The sequence below is a fragment of the Oryctolagus cuniculus genome, chromosome 2, assembly GCF_964237555.1.
Source record: "Oryctolagus cuniculus chromosome 2, mOryCun1.1, whole genome shotgun sequence".
Taxonomy (NCBI): Eukaryota; Metazoa; Chordata; class Mammalia; order Lagomorpha; family Leporidae; genus Oryctolagus; species Oryctolagus cuniculus.
In genome coordinates this window covers 77,680,213-77,696,105 of record NC_091433.1, presented here as the reverse complement: position 1 = coordinate 77,696,105, position 15,893 = coordinate 77,680,213, and the positions used below count along the sequence as shown (strand labels likewise).

Sequence of the window (15,893 nt, the reverse complement as noted above, 5' to 3'; positions counted from 1 at the left end):
AGCCATTTAGGGAGTGAGCCAGAGAGTGGAAGATCTTCCCTTTTCCACCACTCTACCTTTCCAAAAAAAGTAATGCATCTCACCCACATGAGACCTGAAAACTCAAACAACTAACCCTGCTGATAATTCTCTAAACCACAGTGGCTAAAGCAGTATTTTTTAAAAATCTGTTACTAGAGAGAGTGCTCAGCTACTGGTTCACTCCCCAAATGACCACAATGAGAGAACAGGCCAGGCTGGAGCTGGGAGCTCAATCCAGGTCTCCCACGTGGGTGGCAGCAACCCAACTACTTGAGCTGTCAATCACTGCTTCCCAGGGTCTGCATTAGCAGGCAGCTGGAGTCAGGAGCCAGTTCCAGGCACTGAACCCACGTTCCCTAACCAGCCTCTTCTCCACCAGACAAAACGCCTGGCCCTTAAGCAGTATTAACTGTGTCCTCAAGGATGTGGAGACTGACTGTCCAAGCACGACACAGATATTCACACAGGATGGAACACGCTTGGTGTTGGGACAGCCTCAAGGAGCTGACAGCATTTTCAATCACAGCTCTCTGAGCAGTTTCAACACTTACCAGCTGAAGCCATGCTTGTTAGAAGGTGTGTATTTCTCCAGCAGGGCCGTTAACTTTAGGAGCGAGTACTTCTGCAGCAGGTTCATCTGGGCCACGGACTGGCAGTTGATCTGCAGTGCCATGGAGTTCAGGCTCGGCCGATGGGAGCTCTGGAAGCTGTGCCACCTTAGCCTGTGCCTGGGAGGGCAGAGCAAAACCTTTTCAGTACGTCCACGTGACATCAGCAACATCAGTTTCCATGCCAGTCTCTTCTCCCCTGTGGTAAAACACGGTTGTTTCTCGGTATGGAACTGGCGAGGAGGCAAGGATCCTCGGAGGCTCAAGTCAACTATAAAGAATGGCACTGCATTTGCCTGACCTCCACCCTTCTCCTGCATGCCTTCCTGAGCTCAAGCGTGGGGTTCAGCCCATTGGCTGTGGAAGGCTCTCAAAATCCTCTGGTCTGGCCTTGCCAAGGCAGAGACGGGACTGGAAACTCAACCCATCTACAGCAGCCTAATTTTTAAGTTGGTAAGTTTTGTACAGCTCACGAATGATGTTGTAAAAACCCAAATGACTACTGGCAGAGAAAAGGTTCCCTTGCTTTAAATCATCTCTAGATTCCTTACAATATCTAATATCATGCAGATGCTATATGATTAGTCATAACCCTGCATGCTTAGGGAATGACAGGAGGAAAAAGCGTACCCATGTAATACAGACACAACTCTGTGTTTTCACCAAATATATTCCTGACCCGTGGCTGGATGGCTCTCTACATGCAGAACCTGCATGGCTATGGAGCCAACAGTGCAGAAGATGCAATGCACCACTCTAACAGTTCGGGGTGCTGTCCATCCACACACACCGCTGTGCGACCACCACCCTTCAGCTGTAGCACTTTTTCGTCTTCCCCCACGGACACTCTGCACCTGTTCCTTATGGGGACTTCCTGGCCCAACACTTCCCTGCAGAGTTTCTACAGCTATGGACGCCACACTTATTTAAGCGCATGTGCTCCTACCGAGCAAACCACAGCAGCCCCTTCTGACCCCCATCCCCGGGCTGGAGGGAGGAGAAAAAGCCCCTACCTACTGCACCTGGTCAGGGAAGCCCCAACCCCAGAATCCCTTCTTTCCGGGACATCAGAAGGCTCTTCAGGCTCATTCAGGGAGTTGCCGGTGCTGTCCAGGTCACTGGGCGTGGTTCGGTCATGGTCCACGTCCAGGTGTATCTGCTTTGGAGAGGACGGGCAGGGAGAGACCGAGTCCAGGGCGGAATCGGAGTCACCCTCGTCTGAAAACTTCTCGGACCACTGGTTGACGATCCGCTGCATGCCTTTCACGTGGTAGAGGATGTCGTCCAGCTCGGGGAAGAGGTCCTCGTTCTCCAGGTCGGCCAGGTCCCCGGAGCTGGAATACAGGATGGAGCCGGGCACGTTGTCGTAGATACTGAGGCGGCTACTCACAGAGCTGGAGGAGTTGCGCCTCTTCAGGTCCTTGGGGTTGTCACTGCTGTTTTCCCTCCTCAGGCTGATATGGCCAGGGCCGTGGAAGCTTCCGGTCCTCCAGTTCACGGAGCTGTTACTCCCGGCCGGGGAGAAACTGCCATTGGAAAGGGCCTTGGGGAAGGTGCCAGGCTTGTGGTCCTCGGGGATATAGAACACCGTGTCCTCGGGGTAGCTCTCGCGGTTCTTGAAGTTCTGCTCCATGACGTTGTTGAATGTGGACTGATTGAAAGGGTCAAAGCCCTCTAAATACATGCCCACCCGCTTGTTGCAGGCACTGAGGCTGCGGGTCCTGGTGACGGGGCTGGGCGTGCTCACGGCGCTGCTGGTCTCCGATTGGCTGCTGCTGCTGCTGGTCTGCGTAGAGCTGGACACGCTCCTCTTCCGTACCATGGGGACGCTGATGTGGTTGCCGTTGAGGGCGGAGATCTCCACGCAGTTGAGCTGCTTCAGCTTCTCCTCGTCCACGCCCTCCTGCAGGATGGGCCCGCTGATGATGAGCCCCAGCTTGGACGGCGCTTTGTGCTTGCCGTGGTGCGAGCCCTTGAGCTTCAAGCTCTCCATGCGTTTCAGCAGACTCCGCGTCTTGGACTTGGCGTTCTTCTCGTGGCCCTTCAGGCTGAAGCTGAAGCTGGACAGCTCCTTGGGCGAGGGCAGGCTGCAGAAAGAGTCGTCGTTGCCATTGAAGTTGCCCGAGGAGCAGATGCTGATGGCGGAGTTGGTCCGGGGCGTGGTGGCGTCGGCGCTGTGGGGCCCAGGGGTGGGGAGGCTGCTGGTGCTGCTGAGGCTACGGACGGAAGACACCTCGTGGCGCTCGCTGAGGGCGGTCAGCACGCTCTCGTGGCTCGCCGCAATCTGCAGCTGCGAGTCGTCTGGGGAGCCGGGGATGGGGTCCTGCTTTGGAGAAAAGACATCAAACTCTTCAAGCCGGGACCACCTCTTGCTGTCCCTCTGGAAGGTCCACTTGCCACTTATTGCACAAGGCTCATCTTCGTCAGAATCCTCACTCTGCAAAGACAGAAAGAAAGGAGCCATTCACTCTGGGACCTGCAGAGAGTGGGCAGCGGGGCACCTGCTAAGGGCCAGGTAGCCGGAAGACTGTCCATTAGCCCCTCCCTATCTTCATCTCATTTTTTTAAAATAATAAAGGTGCATTTCAAGTATTTAACAGAAGAAAGCCTGGATGGAGTGTTGCAAGTTAAATGAGAGTTATTTTACAGAAACTCTGATCTATAGGCCAGTCTTTAATGGAGATCGGTGAAAATTTCAGGCATGCAAAATATTTTGAACTGGAGTCAGCAACGGGTAGACTCCCTCTGGACAGCCTCCAGTTCTGCTGCCTGTTGATAGTATGTGTTTATATTCCCTTTTGCAATTAAAGAGGTAATTTTCAAACTCTAAGAAGAGGGCTAAACTTCTGCCACCCTAAAAATGTACAAGATCGCCTACTAACCTTGAGGGGAGCCATCAGCGCTCTCCAGTTCTAAACGTGGTCTCCTCCTACCTGTTCCTCCCCCTCCCCCATCAGACACGGGGTCTGGATCGCATGCCCTAAGTGTCCTGTGAACTTTCAACCCGAGACGTGCTGCAGGCAATTTCACAAGGCTTCCCAAATACCCGGTCCTGACAGCACAGCACGGAGCATTCGTAAACACTGAGTAATGACATCTTTGTGGCTTATGCCTGATTTATGTGCAGGACCCAGGGAAATGCTGTCACAGACTACTGCATCTGGGCCCTTTAGGCGGGATATCAAAAGGCACAACTCAGTATGCCACATCTCTTTCCCACTGGTGTGGAAAATATCATATGACCCACGTTTCACAGGACAGCGAGTAGAGAGCATTCCACGCTGACTGCTGGACTCCTCTCTACACAGCTCAGTGGGTGCTGAGGTTCCAGCTCATTTGTTTAAAAGGTTTAACTCCCCAAGAAGGCAACTTTTCTGCAGGTCAAGGTCTCTGGGATAATTAAAATCTGTACTCTGGGCAGTCAGAAATGGGTTCTTTGACCAAACGTATTCCTGTTTACTCTAATTTGTGACATATACTCCCATGACTACACCCACCTCTTCAACTGAGAGTGCATAAAAGGGCCTTACACAGCTCTCAGGTAGAAGAAAAAACCGCCCAGTTCAGTTCCGTGCCACTGCCTGACTTCAATGTGCAGGGCTTCCCGCCTGCCTCTCCTCCTCCCAGTCCCTTTCCTGCCTCCGAATCTCTAACTCTTCTTCAGTACCCCACAAGCTGCCTTCCATGTCATCTCTACAGCTTTGACATGTAGTTACTGCTGTCTATTGCAAGACAGAAGAGATCCCAAAGATCTTTAGGATTTTATCTTCTCTAGAAAGATCTATTAGGATTCCTCAAGCTGCACCCTCTGATATGCTGTAGGCATTGAATTAATGAAGCAAAACAAGAGATGATTTCTTCAAGTCAGAAAAAAAAAAAAAGAAGACAGGGGTTGGCGCCGCTGCATAGCGGGTAAAGCTGCCACCTGCAGTGCCAGCATCCCATATGGGTGCTAGTTTGAGACCCGGCTGCTCCACTTCCGATCCAGCTCTCTGCTATGGCCTGGGAAAGGAGTAGAAGACGGCCCAAGCCCTTGAGCCCCTGCACCCTTGTGGGAGACTCAGAAGAAACTCCTGGTTCCTGGCTTCAGATCGGCGCAGCTCGGGCTGTTGTGGCCAACTGGGGGAGTGAACCAGCAGATGGAAGACCTCTCTTTCTCTCTCTCTCTGCCTCTCCTTCTCTCTGTGTATTCTTTCAAAGTAAATAAATATATCTTAAAAAAAAAAAAAAAGAGCAATCAATCAGCTAGCCACTATGATGGGTTTTGACCACTTGAGGTTGGTCTTTGGTAAACTTGATTTTAACTTTAAACATGAGATGCTTTTGGAATGAGAGTTTGTGAAACAAAATCTAGTACAAAACACAGAATCTGGGCTGGCGTGGTGGTGTAGCGGGTTAAGCGACCACCTGCTGTGCCGGTATCCCATATGGGCACTGGTTCATGTCCTGGCTGCTCCACTTCCTATCCAGCTCCCTGCTAATGCGCCTGGGGAATGCAGTGGAGGATGGCCCAAGTGCTTGGGCCCTGCTACCCATGTGGGAGACCCTGAAGAAGCTCTTGGCTTCAGCCTGGCCCAGCCCCAACCCTTGTGGCCATTTGGGGAGTGAACTAGCAGATGAAAGATCTCTCTCTGTAACTGACTTTCAAATATATAAAATAAATCTTAAACAACAAAACACAAAACACAGAATCCAGTTTTTGATTTGCCCATTCATTTTCCTCCCATCCTATTAAATAATTCAAATACTCACTCTCTTCCGGTGAGGGCTGATTTCTAGCTTCATCACTGCACATTTGTTTAGAGTATTTAGACGCCTGTGAGTAAAGACATAACATTAGCCAAGAAAGGAAACCACTGAGGGGTGGATAATATTTTTTTCCAAACAATTGATCTTTAATGAGTCTCTCTGAATCCACTAATATCTATAATAAAATATAAATAATGATATGTATAATAAATCTAATAAAATAGAAGAGCACTAAACATTTCTTTTAAAAGTGAGTTCCGGCTGGTGCCGCGGCTCACTTGGCTAATTCTCCACCTGTGGTGCCAGCACCCTGTATTCTAGTTCCGGTTGGGGCACCGGATTCTGTCCCGGTTGCTCCTCTTCCAGTCTAGCTCTCTGCTGTGGCCAGGGAGTGCTGTGGAGGATGGTCCAAGTGCTTGGGCCCTGCACCCCATGGGAGACCAGGAGAAGCACCTGGCTCCTGGCTTCAGATCAGCGCAGCGCGCCAGCTGTAGCGACCCTTTCAGGGGTGAACCAACGGAAGGATGACCGTTCTCTCTGTCTACTCTGCCTGTCCAAAAAAAAAAAAAAAAAAAAAAAAGGTGAGTTCCACTTTAAAACAGCTTTGTATTTCTGAAGTTTTTCATTTCAATCTGATTTCTACTGTTGTATGGAAATGGCACACCACACTGCTGCGTGCCCTTCCTTCTTCATGGAACAAGCCGCAATGCTTGCGAGGAAGCGCACTGTTCCCATAACCTCCATACCGAGCCGTTAGGTGGAGAGAAACAAAACGCGTGTCCCCTTTCACAGCAAAGCGGGACTGGCCAGGTAAAGTGCATTCTATCTGAAATCTAAAGTTCAAATACAACAATAAAACAAGCTTTAGCCAGCTCTGAGGAGTAGTAATCTCGGACAGTCTGTCTAAAATTGTAGTGCGTTCTCGTACAGAAAGGAAACTTGAGCCCTCCTTCACGCCCAATTCCTCGTGTAACTTCCTGTACAGGCCTGGATCATGGTCGGTATTGTCAGCGCCACAGCACCAATGACTCTAAAAACTGTACGCCGTAACTCCCGGGATCAAAATCTCACTGCGTTTAAAAATAAGCACTCAGATTGGACTGTTCTTTGGCACAAGAAGTTGTATTTTAACTTTGCATACTTTTCTACTCTTGCCAAACAGCAAGGGCAATTTAAAATCAGGGAAATAATCTGGTTTCATTGAAATTGAAATACTTTAAAAAAAAAATCTCATGGGGAAATAATGGAATAGCTTGGGGAAAAAAAAAAGCCTCTTGAAATATGCAGGGTTAAATGTGCTGTGAAAGTGTGAATGACAGCCCTGCAGGCTAACATCTTCCAGATGATCCTCACGCCGCCCTCCTCACATGTGTCTGTCTGCCGTCTCCTATCAGGGCGCCCCCACCCGCTCTCCAGATTTTTCCAATATTGCAATTGTCCCCCTCCCTCCCGTAGGATAAGCGCATTCAATTCACAGGAATTCAGACTGACCAGGGGACCTCTTCCCCGCTTTATCTTCCTGATCCTGTTCTTGCAACTTGTCTGACAACTCTGATGCACCAGGATAGAAAGTATTTTCGCCTGCCTGATAAGCTGGCCTTTGATTTCACAGATTATATGGTAGCCTGTTTATAGAATAAACAAAGATAACTTGCAGAGCGACCACGCTCTGAAATATTCGCTTTGTGGATGGGGAGGGACAGAAAACAAATAACCAAGAAGAAGCCTACAGACTTTAAAAATGAGTGGCTATGAGGTTCCTCTGCATGGGGTATCAATTACGTAAATGACTTAACCCTCGGTGTTCTGAGTCCACGACTTAAAGAACGTGAAATGGTTACAGTTGGCCTCAGCTCTGGGTTTCATTAATCAAATCTGTAATCAAATACCTACTTGACTTCATTTGAGCTTTAATGGTTGAGTGGTGTTTATAACCGAATTTACTAGGCATGGAGGCCTGTGTGGGGTTTGGGGAGAGACTGACTTCAAATTTAAGACCCAAGGGGCTAGTTTTATGAAGGTCCACATTACCTTTCCATGTTGGTAGCACCAGGATAAAAGCAGGACAATCCTGAAGCCCAGAGCTTTTCCCCGAGGCTTCTGGGGTTATCATTTGTCCTGAAGGATCTGCAGAGGAGTGCCTACTAGGGGGATCTTATTATCTACTTACAGAGAGTACAGACATTAAATAATAGTTCTGGCTAGAAAACACACTGTCCTCACAGAAACAGTGATTAGCAGAGGCTCGGGAACCAAGGACAGTGGGGCTGGTTAGCTGGTCATCAGGCACAAACATAGGAGAATCAAGTTCACAGAAGGGTGACTACAGTTAGCAAGAACTTACTGCATATTTAAAAATAGCTAGGAGGAAGATTTTGATGTTCCCAATCAAGAAATGATAAACATTTGAGGCGATGCATATGCTAACTATTCTATATATGCTAAGTGGATCATTGCACATTGCATCCATGTACTGAAACATCACAGTGTTCCCTATAAATATGAGGGAATATTATATGCCAATTAAAAATTGAAAGCAAAATATTCCAGCCAGATGAGCAGGGGCGGGCTCTGAGTCTGGGGCTATGCTAAGCAATTCATCTGTACTATCTCAGGTTCATCCTCAGACTAGCCTGAGGTCACACAGATACAATTCACCTTCATTTTATATGAAAAATGGAGGCTTACAGGTCACACAACTTGTCCAAGGTCACTCCATTAAAACAAGGTGTCTCTGACACTGAAACACAATATAAGAGTTTGTGGAAACGGAGTTACAGACAAGTTTGTTTTGAAGTTCATTCATGATTTTTCCGTAATACGAATCTTTCATGAATCTTTTAAAGGCATCTGTCTCTTCTGCAGTCCTTTCTAGAATGCATATTAGCAGTAAGAGACAGTAGCAACTTAGGGTAAATCTTGAGTATTATTCCTCATGTGGGTGGCTGAAATGCACATGTGTCATAGAGCATGTATCTAGGAGCTGTGGCCTTTCCCACCCCACTGGGGGCTGTCCCAGGTCTCAGCACCACTGGAATGTATCCGTCTTATCTCCTCAGCTACTTGTACCCTTCTCTGAAGAGGGAGGGAGCCCCAGGGTGGGCTATCAAAGGTTTGAGCTTTGCTGCATGCAGCTGCACGCACCTTCATAAAAGCATGGATCTGGGCCTCATCATATTTAAAATAAAAAGAGGGGAGAAGTAAAAGATATGAAGGAAAAAGGAACAATGTCCCCAGCAGGATCTGACACATAAAAATTGTTACAATTCTTACAGCTGCTTTCTTGGAATTAGTGCAGTTGCTTTACAAAATTACTACCTTCCCTTTTACCAGAAGAGAAACCACACCAAAGTTAAAACCTACTGCGAGGTGGCTTGCTTTATATACGTTAGGCATCTCCAGGGCTGTTTAACAGCAAAGAACATACAGGAAGATGAGAGTGTGTGTATTTGATGTTCACTCAACAACTACCATTTGATGTACATAGTTGTTTGGTGTGTTCATATGAGTCAGTTTTATGTCCCAAGGAACAGGGTATTAGGGTATTTTCCCAAAGCTACAGAAAGACAGCATTTCACAAGAGGCATCCGGGACCACAGCTCTCATAATGTAACCCATACACGCTTCAAGACAAGATAGTCTTGGGCTTCAAAACAAGATAATATTGGGCATAACTCAGTCAGCATCTTGCTTTATCCTGCTTGGATTATACAGCAAAGCAAACAAGACTGGGACAAAAGCCAGTTTCTCCAAAGAATCATACATAAAATACTTAGATCCTCTACAACATGACCATGTAGGTTGGTAGTTTAAATCCAGAAAACCTAGTAAGTCCCTTAAGTGTAATTTTTGGTCATTACCAAGATCTGCGTTTAAGACAGTATCAACATTTTTCTCAAACAATCCCTATTAAGAGAGATTAGCTCCTATTAAGATCTGCAAATATTACAGATATACATTTAAAAAAAAAAAAAAACAAAAAACTTCTCATTTATTTGAAAGGCAGAGGAGGGGAGGGAGAGTTAGACAGAGAGATTGTCTACTCACTGGTTCACACCCCAGATAGACACAACAGCTGGGGCTGAACCAGGAGCTCCATCCGGATCTCCATGTGGGTGCAGGGGCCCACACACTGGGGCCATCTTCCACTGCTTTCCCATGGGCATCAGCAGGGAGCTGGATCAGAAGTGGAACAGCTGGGACTCAAACCAGCTCCTGTATGGGATGCCTTTGTCCGCTATGCCACAACGCTGGCCGCAGATATAAAAATGTTTTTAATTCATTAAAATGCCAACATATACATGGGATCACTCGCCAATTTGAGTAACTCTGCCTTTCAAATACAAAGCAGTAGAGCTTCATCGCTTGCTGGCTGTGGAATTCCAAGGGAAGAGAAGGCAATCGGAGTATGCAGATCTAGTACATGAAATGAATATCACATTGTCAGTACGGCAAGTGTCCCAGCTAAGCTGCTGACCACTGAGAGCGGTCAAAGGAAGGGACAGAAACACGCTGGATGTGGCTCCCATCATTTCCTCCTGGACATCTGCCTGGGCATTTCAAAGGGGGAGTCATCTCCATGGAAAGTCTACTCATGGGGCCGGCATTGTGTGTAGCAGGTAAAGCCACCGCCTGCAATGCCAGCATTCCATATGGGCACCATGAGTTCTGGCTGCTCCACTTCTGATTGAGCTTCCCGCTAACGTGCCTGGGAAGGCAGTGGAAGACGGCCCAAGTGCTTGGGCCCCTGCACCCATGTGGGAGACCTGGAGGAAGGTCTGGCGCAGCTGATGCAAGATCTCTCTTTCTCTCTGTGGCTCTGCTTTTCAAGTAAACAAATAAAGCTTAAAACAAAACAGAAAACCAAAACCTCTACTCATGTGAACATTCAGGTCATAGCCACTGGGTTTCCATCAAGCTGGGGGCTGTTACTGCGAATTGTGAATCCTCTCTTTGCAAAAGAAAGTCCACGGCAAGGCTTTCAGGAATACTCTGAGCCCCATGAGTTAGCTTTTACAGCATTCTGACAGCCCTGTTTGCACCTTCTCCTCCAGGCGACGGGAAGCCCACTCAGAACGCGCTGCAGAGCCCGCACACGGGCCCAGGCCCTCTCCGTCAAGATCTGGGAGCACAGGTGGCTTCTCAGACCGCACTGACCGCTAAGGTGAGTGACTCACAGCTCAAGTGCAGTGCATGCCCTTGCTTCTACCCAGGAAAGAAGCAGATACTCCAAGACAAAAAAAAAAAAAAAAAAAAAAAAAGCCAAAAAACCAGTATTGGAAAAAGAATGTAGTCATGACCCTTTGGGCTGAAATGCTACAGTGGTATTTTTGTGACCCAGGAATTCCTAAGCTGTTGTGGTTGCTCAGAGGGTCCACATCCTGAATAGCTTAAAAATGTGTGAAGTGGACGGTATGGCGCAATGCTGAAATATTTCCTCAGTTGCATCTTATGAGTGGCCTCATCCAAGTGCATTATCACCATGATGAACTGGAAATAAATTAATTCTGCTCCACAGCTAAGCAATAAACCATTTAAAAAATGTCTGGGGTAGTTCATATTCCAGATGCCGACTTCTTCCCTTTTCAAAACTGCATTGGTGCCATGTTTTCAGTCCAGATGACATAGCTATGATATTACACAATAAAGCACAAGACTTGGAATCAAGTTCCTTTCAGAAAATGTGCACACACCCGGGCATTTCTAAACAGCTATTTAGTTGGACTTGAACAGTGGCCTCCAAAGACACAATAAGAGTACTTAAAGATGTTCATGGAAAATGAGATGAACAGCTGAGTTTATTTTTTGTGCAAAAAATTTGAAACTCAGGCATGGTTTTTTCCTACTATACATTACTCATAAACTTTCTGGATTATCTTCATATACATGGATTTAAACACTTCTATATCCAAAGTAAATCTTTTAATTCCACTTTTCCATGAATTTTATGAATTACCCCAACAGTGGATGTCATGACACCTTAACGATGTTAAAATAAATACCATAATTAAAAGAAAATTGATTTTAACTTTAAAATCAAATAAACATACAAATATAATATTTTTCCAGAATTCAGTTTTACAGCTGTTAAGGTTTTGAGAAAAATGACAAAGGATGAATAGCTTAAAATGAATAAAAATGTCATGAAGAGTTAGAAAGGCCTATCAGTGCCCCATCGTCGCCTGCTACAGGTTTTAGTACTTCCCTGAGCTGCTCCTCGGCTTTCTGACAGCTTAATTCTCAGGTCAGATCAGTGCTCATTTACTGCCTGTCTCCTGTAGGTGAAAGACTGTGCTGAGTTCTTTTACAGCCACATTTAATCCCATTGTTACCATTTTATACCTCAGCAAACTGAAGAGGTTCCAAGGAGCTTTCCTTGGAATTCAAGCAACGGTCCTGTCTCGAACTTGCCCTAAGTCCCACCTCCATTTTCTCCCCCTGGATGCACTACTTCTCTTCACGGAAACAGCGGCTCCCACTGGCAGGGGACCTGGTTGGGGCTGTGTGGGCAAGCACATTACCTTTTACAAAATCCTATTCCAGGTTTCCAAACCATCTGGCAGTCACCTCTTTCAGCAACCATGTGGTATCAAATGCAGAGCCTACTATTTGAGGATCTCCTAAAATAGTGCGGATGCTGTTTGAATACCAATACTAAATAAAAGGACTTTACCTAACGTTTAATTAAAAGGCTCATGATTTAGAGCAGATTACTGCACCACTTGCTCATCAGAGGCCTGACATAACCGGAACAAGAGCAAACAAAACCTCTCACAGCAAAAAGTTCTACGCTCTTAAGAAAAAGATGTCCATTTACCTGCACAGAGCCTCAGTAGCATCTCTGTCCAGGAAGTCATGCTCTCTCTTGACCAGGGTAATGTCGATGGGGAAGAGGAGATCTGCAAGAAAAACAGAAACAACTGCATTTCTTGAGGGCCTACCTCCCGTGAAACCAGCACAGTTTAGTGAAGCGAGGGAGAACTTCCCAAGCAAGGTATGAAGGACCTACTCCGTGTGGGCTATCTCGTTCCCTATGAAGGGCTATGGGAGAAAAAGCAACATCAGACAACTCAGTATCAGGGTCCTAAAAGAGACTGGGCACTAATGTGATCTGGAAACTCTGCTTTCTGTCTACGAGGAGTGGTTCAGAACAAGCCAGCAGGCAATGAACCCTTATTACAGACTGTAACTTAAGCCAGAACAAATGCTAGAAGGAATCACCCCTTTTAATGTAGCTGGCTTTTTGGTGTGTTTGTGTGTGTGTGTGTATGTGCGTGTCTGTTCACAAGTGACTAGAGAAAAAAGAGGCGGGGTGGGGGATGGGAATTGGGCTAAGGAAGCATCCAGAAACCAAAGGCAAGTCAGTGGAATTTAAGCCATTTACTTGACATTAAGAGCTAAAGAGAATTCAAGATAGGGTCTTTTTAAACAAATACTAGGACTTCAACCTGGCTTCTCAGTTTATACAACTCCCCTTAAAACAAAGGGCTAAAGTGCAGTAGACAAGAAAATCCCGAATCTCTTAATTTGTCAAGAGTTCAATGCTTTCTGAACACTGAAGAAGTTGCCTCAGAACTGGAAAAGAACAAAGAGAGACGAAGTCAGCTCCATGGAGAAATCCCCTTTTCTGTACAGTCTAGACGACCCTTGTAGACACACGTCTCCAAGAAGGGCAGAGAGGGGAACCACACACAGCCCCTTGGTGGAAATTTACAACAGCTCTGAGAATGCCAGCAGGTAAAAGCAAGTTATCACCCTTTTTGGAGTCCCACCTATTAGGGTAAACAAAGGGCCTTCCCAGTAGAATGCCTACACAATGTCAAGATTAAGCGTTCTTTTGTGCAACTGTGGGTTAGGAATAGGTGGGGGGAAAAGTCATCACAGCAGGAAACCAGGATTTCCATAATCTAAAAAAATCCCTCTGGCCTTCCAAAGGGCCTTGCTGGAATCAACAGGACTGCCAGTAATTCAGGAGAGGTGAGCAGTAAGCAAGGTTCTAGTTCCTGATCTGACTCGGCAGTGCGTGACTGTTCCTAAGGTTTTGCATTTCTAACTTAGGTCACTGGTTTTACAGAACGCCATGGAACTTCTTATTCCCTGTAATCTATTTTCCAGAGAAAATACTTAACATACTTTTTTCTACAATGTTGACAACTATTATAATGAATGTTGTCACAATGAATGTTAATTTATAGTCTTTTTTTTCTAAAGGTTAGAGTTGATGAATGCCATTGTTCCCTGAATGAAAATACAGGCAGACTCATGGAAGTATGAAGAACACGAAATATGCGAAATTTAGGCTTGCAGGATTCTATGTCTTCATTAATTTATATGCAGACCAAGCCTCTTTCAGAGAAATGGTACGTGGCAGTGGTATAGTGGAAATGTAAGAGGCTCTTAGTGAGCATAAGGTACCTGCCACGGGAAGCAAGGTAGACAGGGACTCACCGAAGGCTGTGATACCCTACTTCACTTGGAACAGACACCACAACCCTAAATACAGTCACATACTGCATAATGATTTCAACGACAGATCACATGTATAACAACAGTCCCAAAAAGGTCACGTCATCTCATGACATCATGGCTATCTTAGACACTATGATGCATTTCCCAAAATGTAGCCCGGCAGTTAAGAAATGAATGGCTGTATTAGTAGAGGTGATACTAATGCAAGAATTTATATATAAACTTAATATATATTAACTTGTATTTATTGAAAGGCAGAGAAAGAGAGAGTCTGAGAGACAAATATGCCATCCACCGATTCACTCCCCATCTACCTGGGCTAGGCCAGACCAAAGCCAGGAGGCTGGAACTCCATCTGGGTCTCCCACTCACCCAAGTACCGGAGTGGTCACCAGCTGCCTCCTAGGGTGTGCATGAACAGGAAGCCGGAATCTGGAGTAGACCTGGGACTCAAACCCAGGCAGTCCAATACAGGATGCAGGTGTCTTAACTGCTACACCAAACAGCACACTAAGAATGTACCTTCTAGTACCCAGAGAGTATCCCATCGAACCTGTAAATGTCAACTACAAAGGTCACATGCCTGTTAAGTTATGTGAGGAGGCAACCGTGTTATTCCAGCAATTTCTAACTTAGCAAACCCTGTGTTGTATTTTAGGTTACTTTTCTGATCCGGATTCATCTTCTAATTTTGTTTTTAAAAATCTGGTAGGGGACTGAGCGTGAGTGAGGAAGGACAGGATGAAATGAGTGATTTTCTCTTATTTGACTCTTCTGTAAGGACTGCCTCTGACGTACAGAAATAATCCTCAGAGCCCAGCTTTGAGCTTGTGCTTAAAGGCAGGAAGTGTAAATTGCCAAGTACCAAAATAAAGCTAAACAGGAAGACAAGGAATGTGTGGGCTGGTGTGGTGTGCGGGCGTTCATCCTCACACAGGGGCAGGATGAGCGGTCAGCGATTCCTGGAACAATGTCCGTCTACCTCCCAGGCACTGAGGCTTCAAAGGACTTGTCCACATAAAGGGACTCCCCACCACCCTATCCCCCTGCAGTATCACTTGTGAAAATGCACTTTGTGTTGTAGAATTGGGGACTGAGCAAACACGCATCACGAGAAAGTGCCACCTGGCAGCAACTCAACACCAAAAATGGACATAATTGAAGGAAATTTAATTTCTAAACAGCAGAACAAAGGGACAGCCACTTCAGCGTCACTGCAAATGTAATTATCTTTTCCTATCTCCAGTAGAGCTGTGAATTGAAAATCTAAGAGAATGCAAGTCTGCCTCCCTACTCCAAAGCCCTTTCACAGGTGGAAAACCCTCCAAAGGGAAGATAAGCAATCCCACCATGATAAAGCATGGGATTAACCGAATACCTTTACAAAAAGAGAGAAGAAATGGTGTCTTCTGACATGGAGGAATAATAAGAAATAATTCAGACTCCATTTCCACGGGAAAATATCACACAATCAGACTGGACTACTGGGAGAAAGGACAGCTATCATAGGCTAGGAAATCAGTCCACTTACTCAGCCGGCCTGCAAGTTACCAGTCCAGGTCTACGACTTCTTAAAGAGTATAATGAAACCTCCATTTTAAATGAACGGTGTAGTCATCTGAACACGCAGAGAGCACACGCTGCCCGTCCAGGGAATCTGGACAATAAGCCAGACCTGCGCTCTTCACCGTCCTAGAATAGCGTGCAGTGGGCCTGGTGCACTGATGAGAACATGGAGGGGTAAAACTCCTGTCCAGATCTTGATTTTTTTTTAAAGGTAAATGTTTCTTTAAGGGAAAAAGAAATGAAATGAAATGCCACAGGGGGGAAAAAGTAGTATTTATCAAAATATAACCTCATGAAAAGTGAAACATCTAATTACAAAACTGCGGGGAGGATATCTGTTAATTCAAGACCAATAAAAAATGAGCTCTTACAACGCATTGAGAAAAGCACAATCATAAGAAAAACGGGCCAGAGACATTTCACAGGGAACCAAGCACCAATGGCCACGTGAATCAAGTCAGGATGCAGAAGTCATGATCA

General features: G+C 46.1%; 1 protein-coding gene across 10 annotated transcripts in view; it reads right to left on the bottom strand.

Annotated features, from left to right (window-relative positions):
- DLC1 (DLC1 Rho GTPase activating protein) overlaps nt 1–15,893 on the bottom strand; it is a 515,079-nt gene that overhangs the window by 14,935 nt on the left and 484,251 nt on the right. For all 10 annotated transcript variants that reach the window (XM_070068489.1, XM_051832521.2, XM_051832520.2 and 7 more), the window contains 4 exons: nt 12,196–12,277; nt 5,382–5,445; nt 1,643–3,066; nt 573–749 (listed from right to left, as the gene is read on the bottom strand). In XM_070068489.1, coding sequence (XP_069924590.1) covers nt 573–749; nt 1,643–3,066; nt 5,382–5,445; nt 12,196–12,277 — 1,747 coding nt within the window. The remainder of the gene's footprint in view (nt 1–572; nt 750–1,642; nt 3,067–5,381; nt 5,446–12,195; nt 12,278–15,893) is intronic.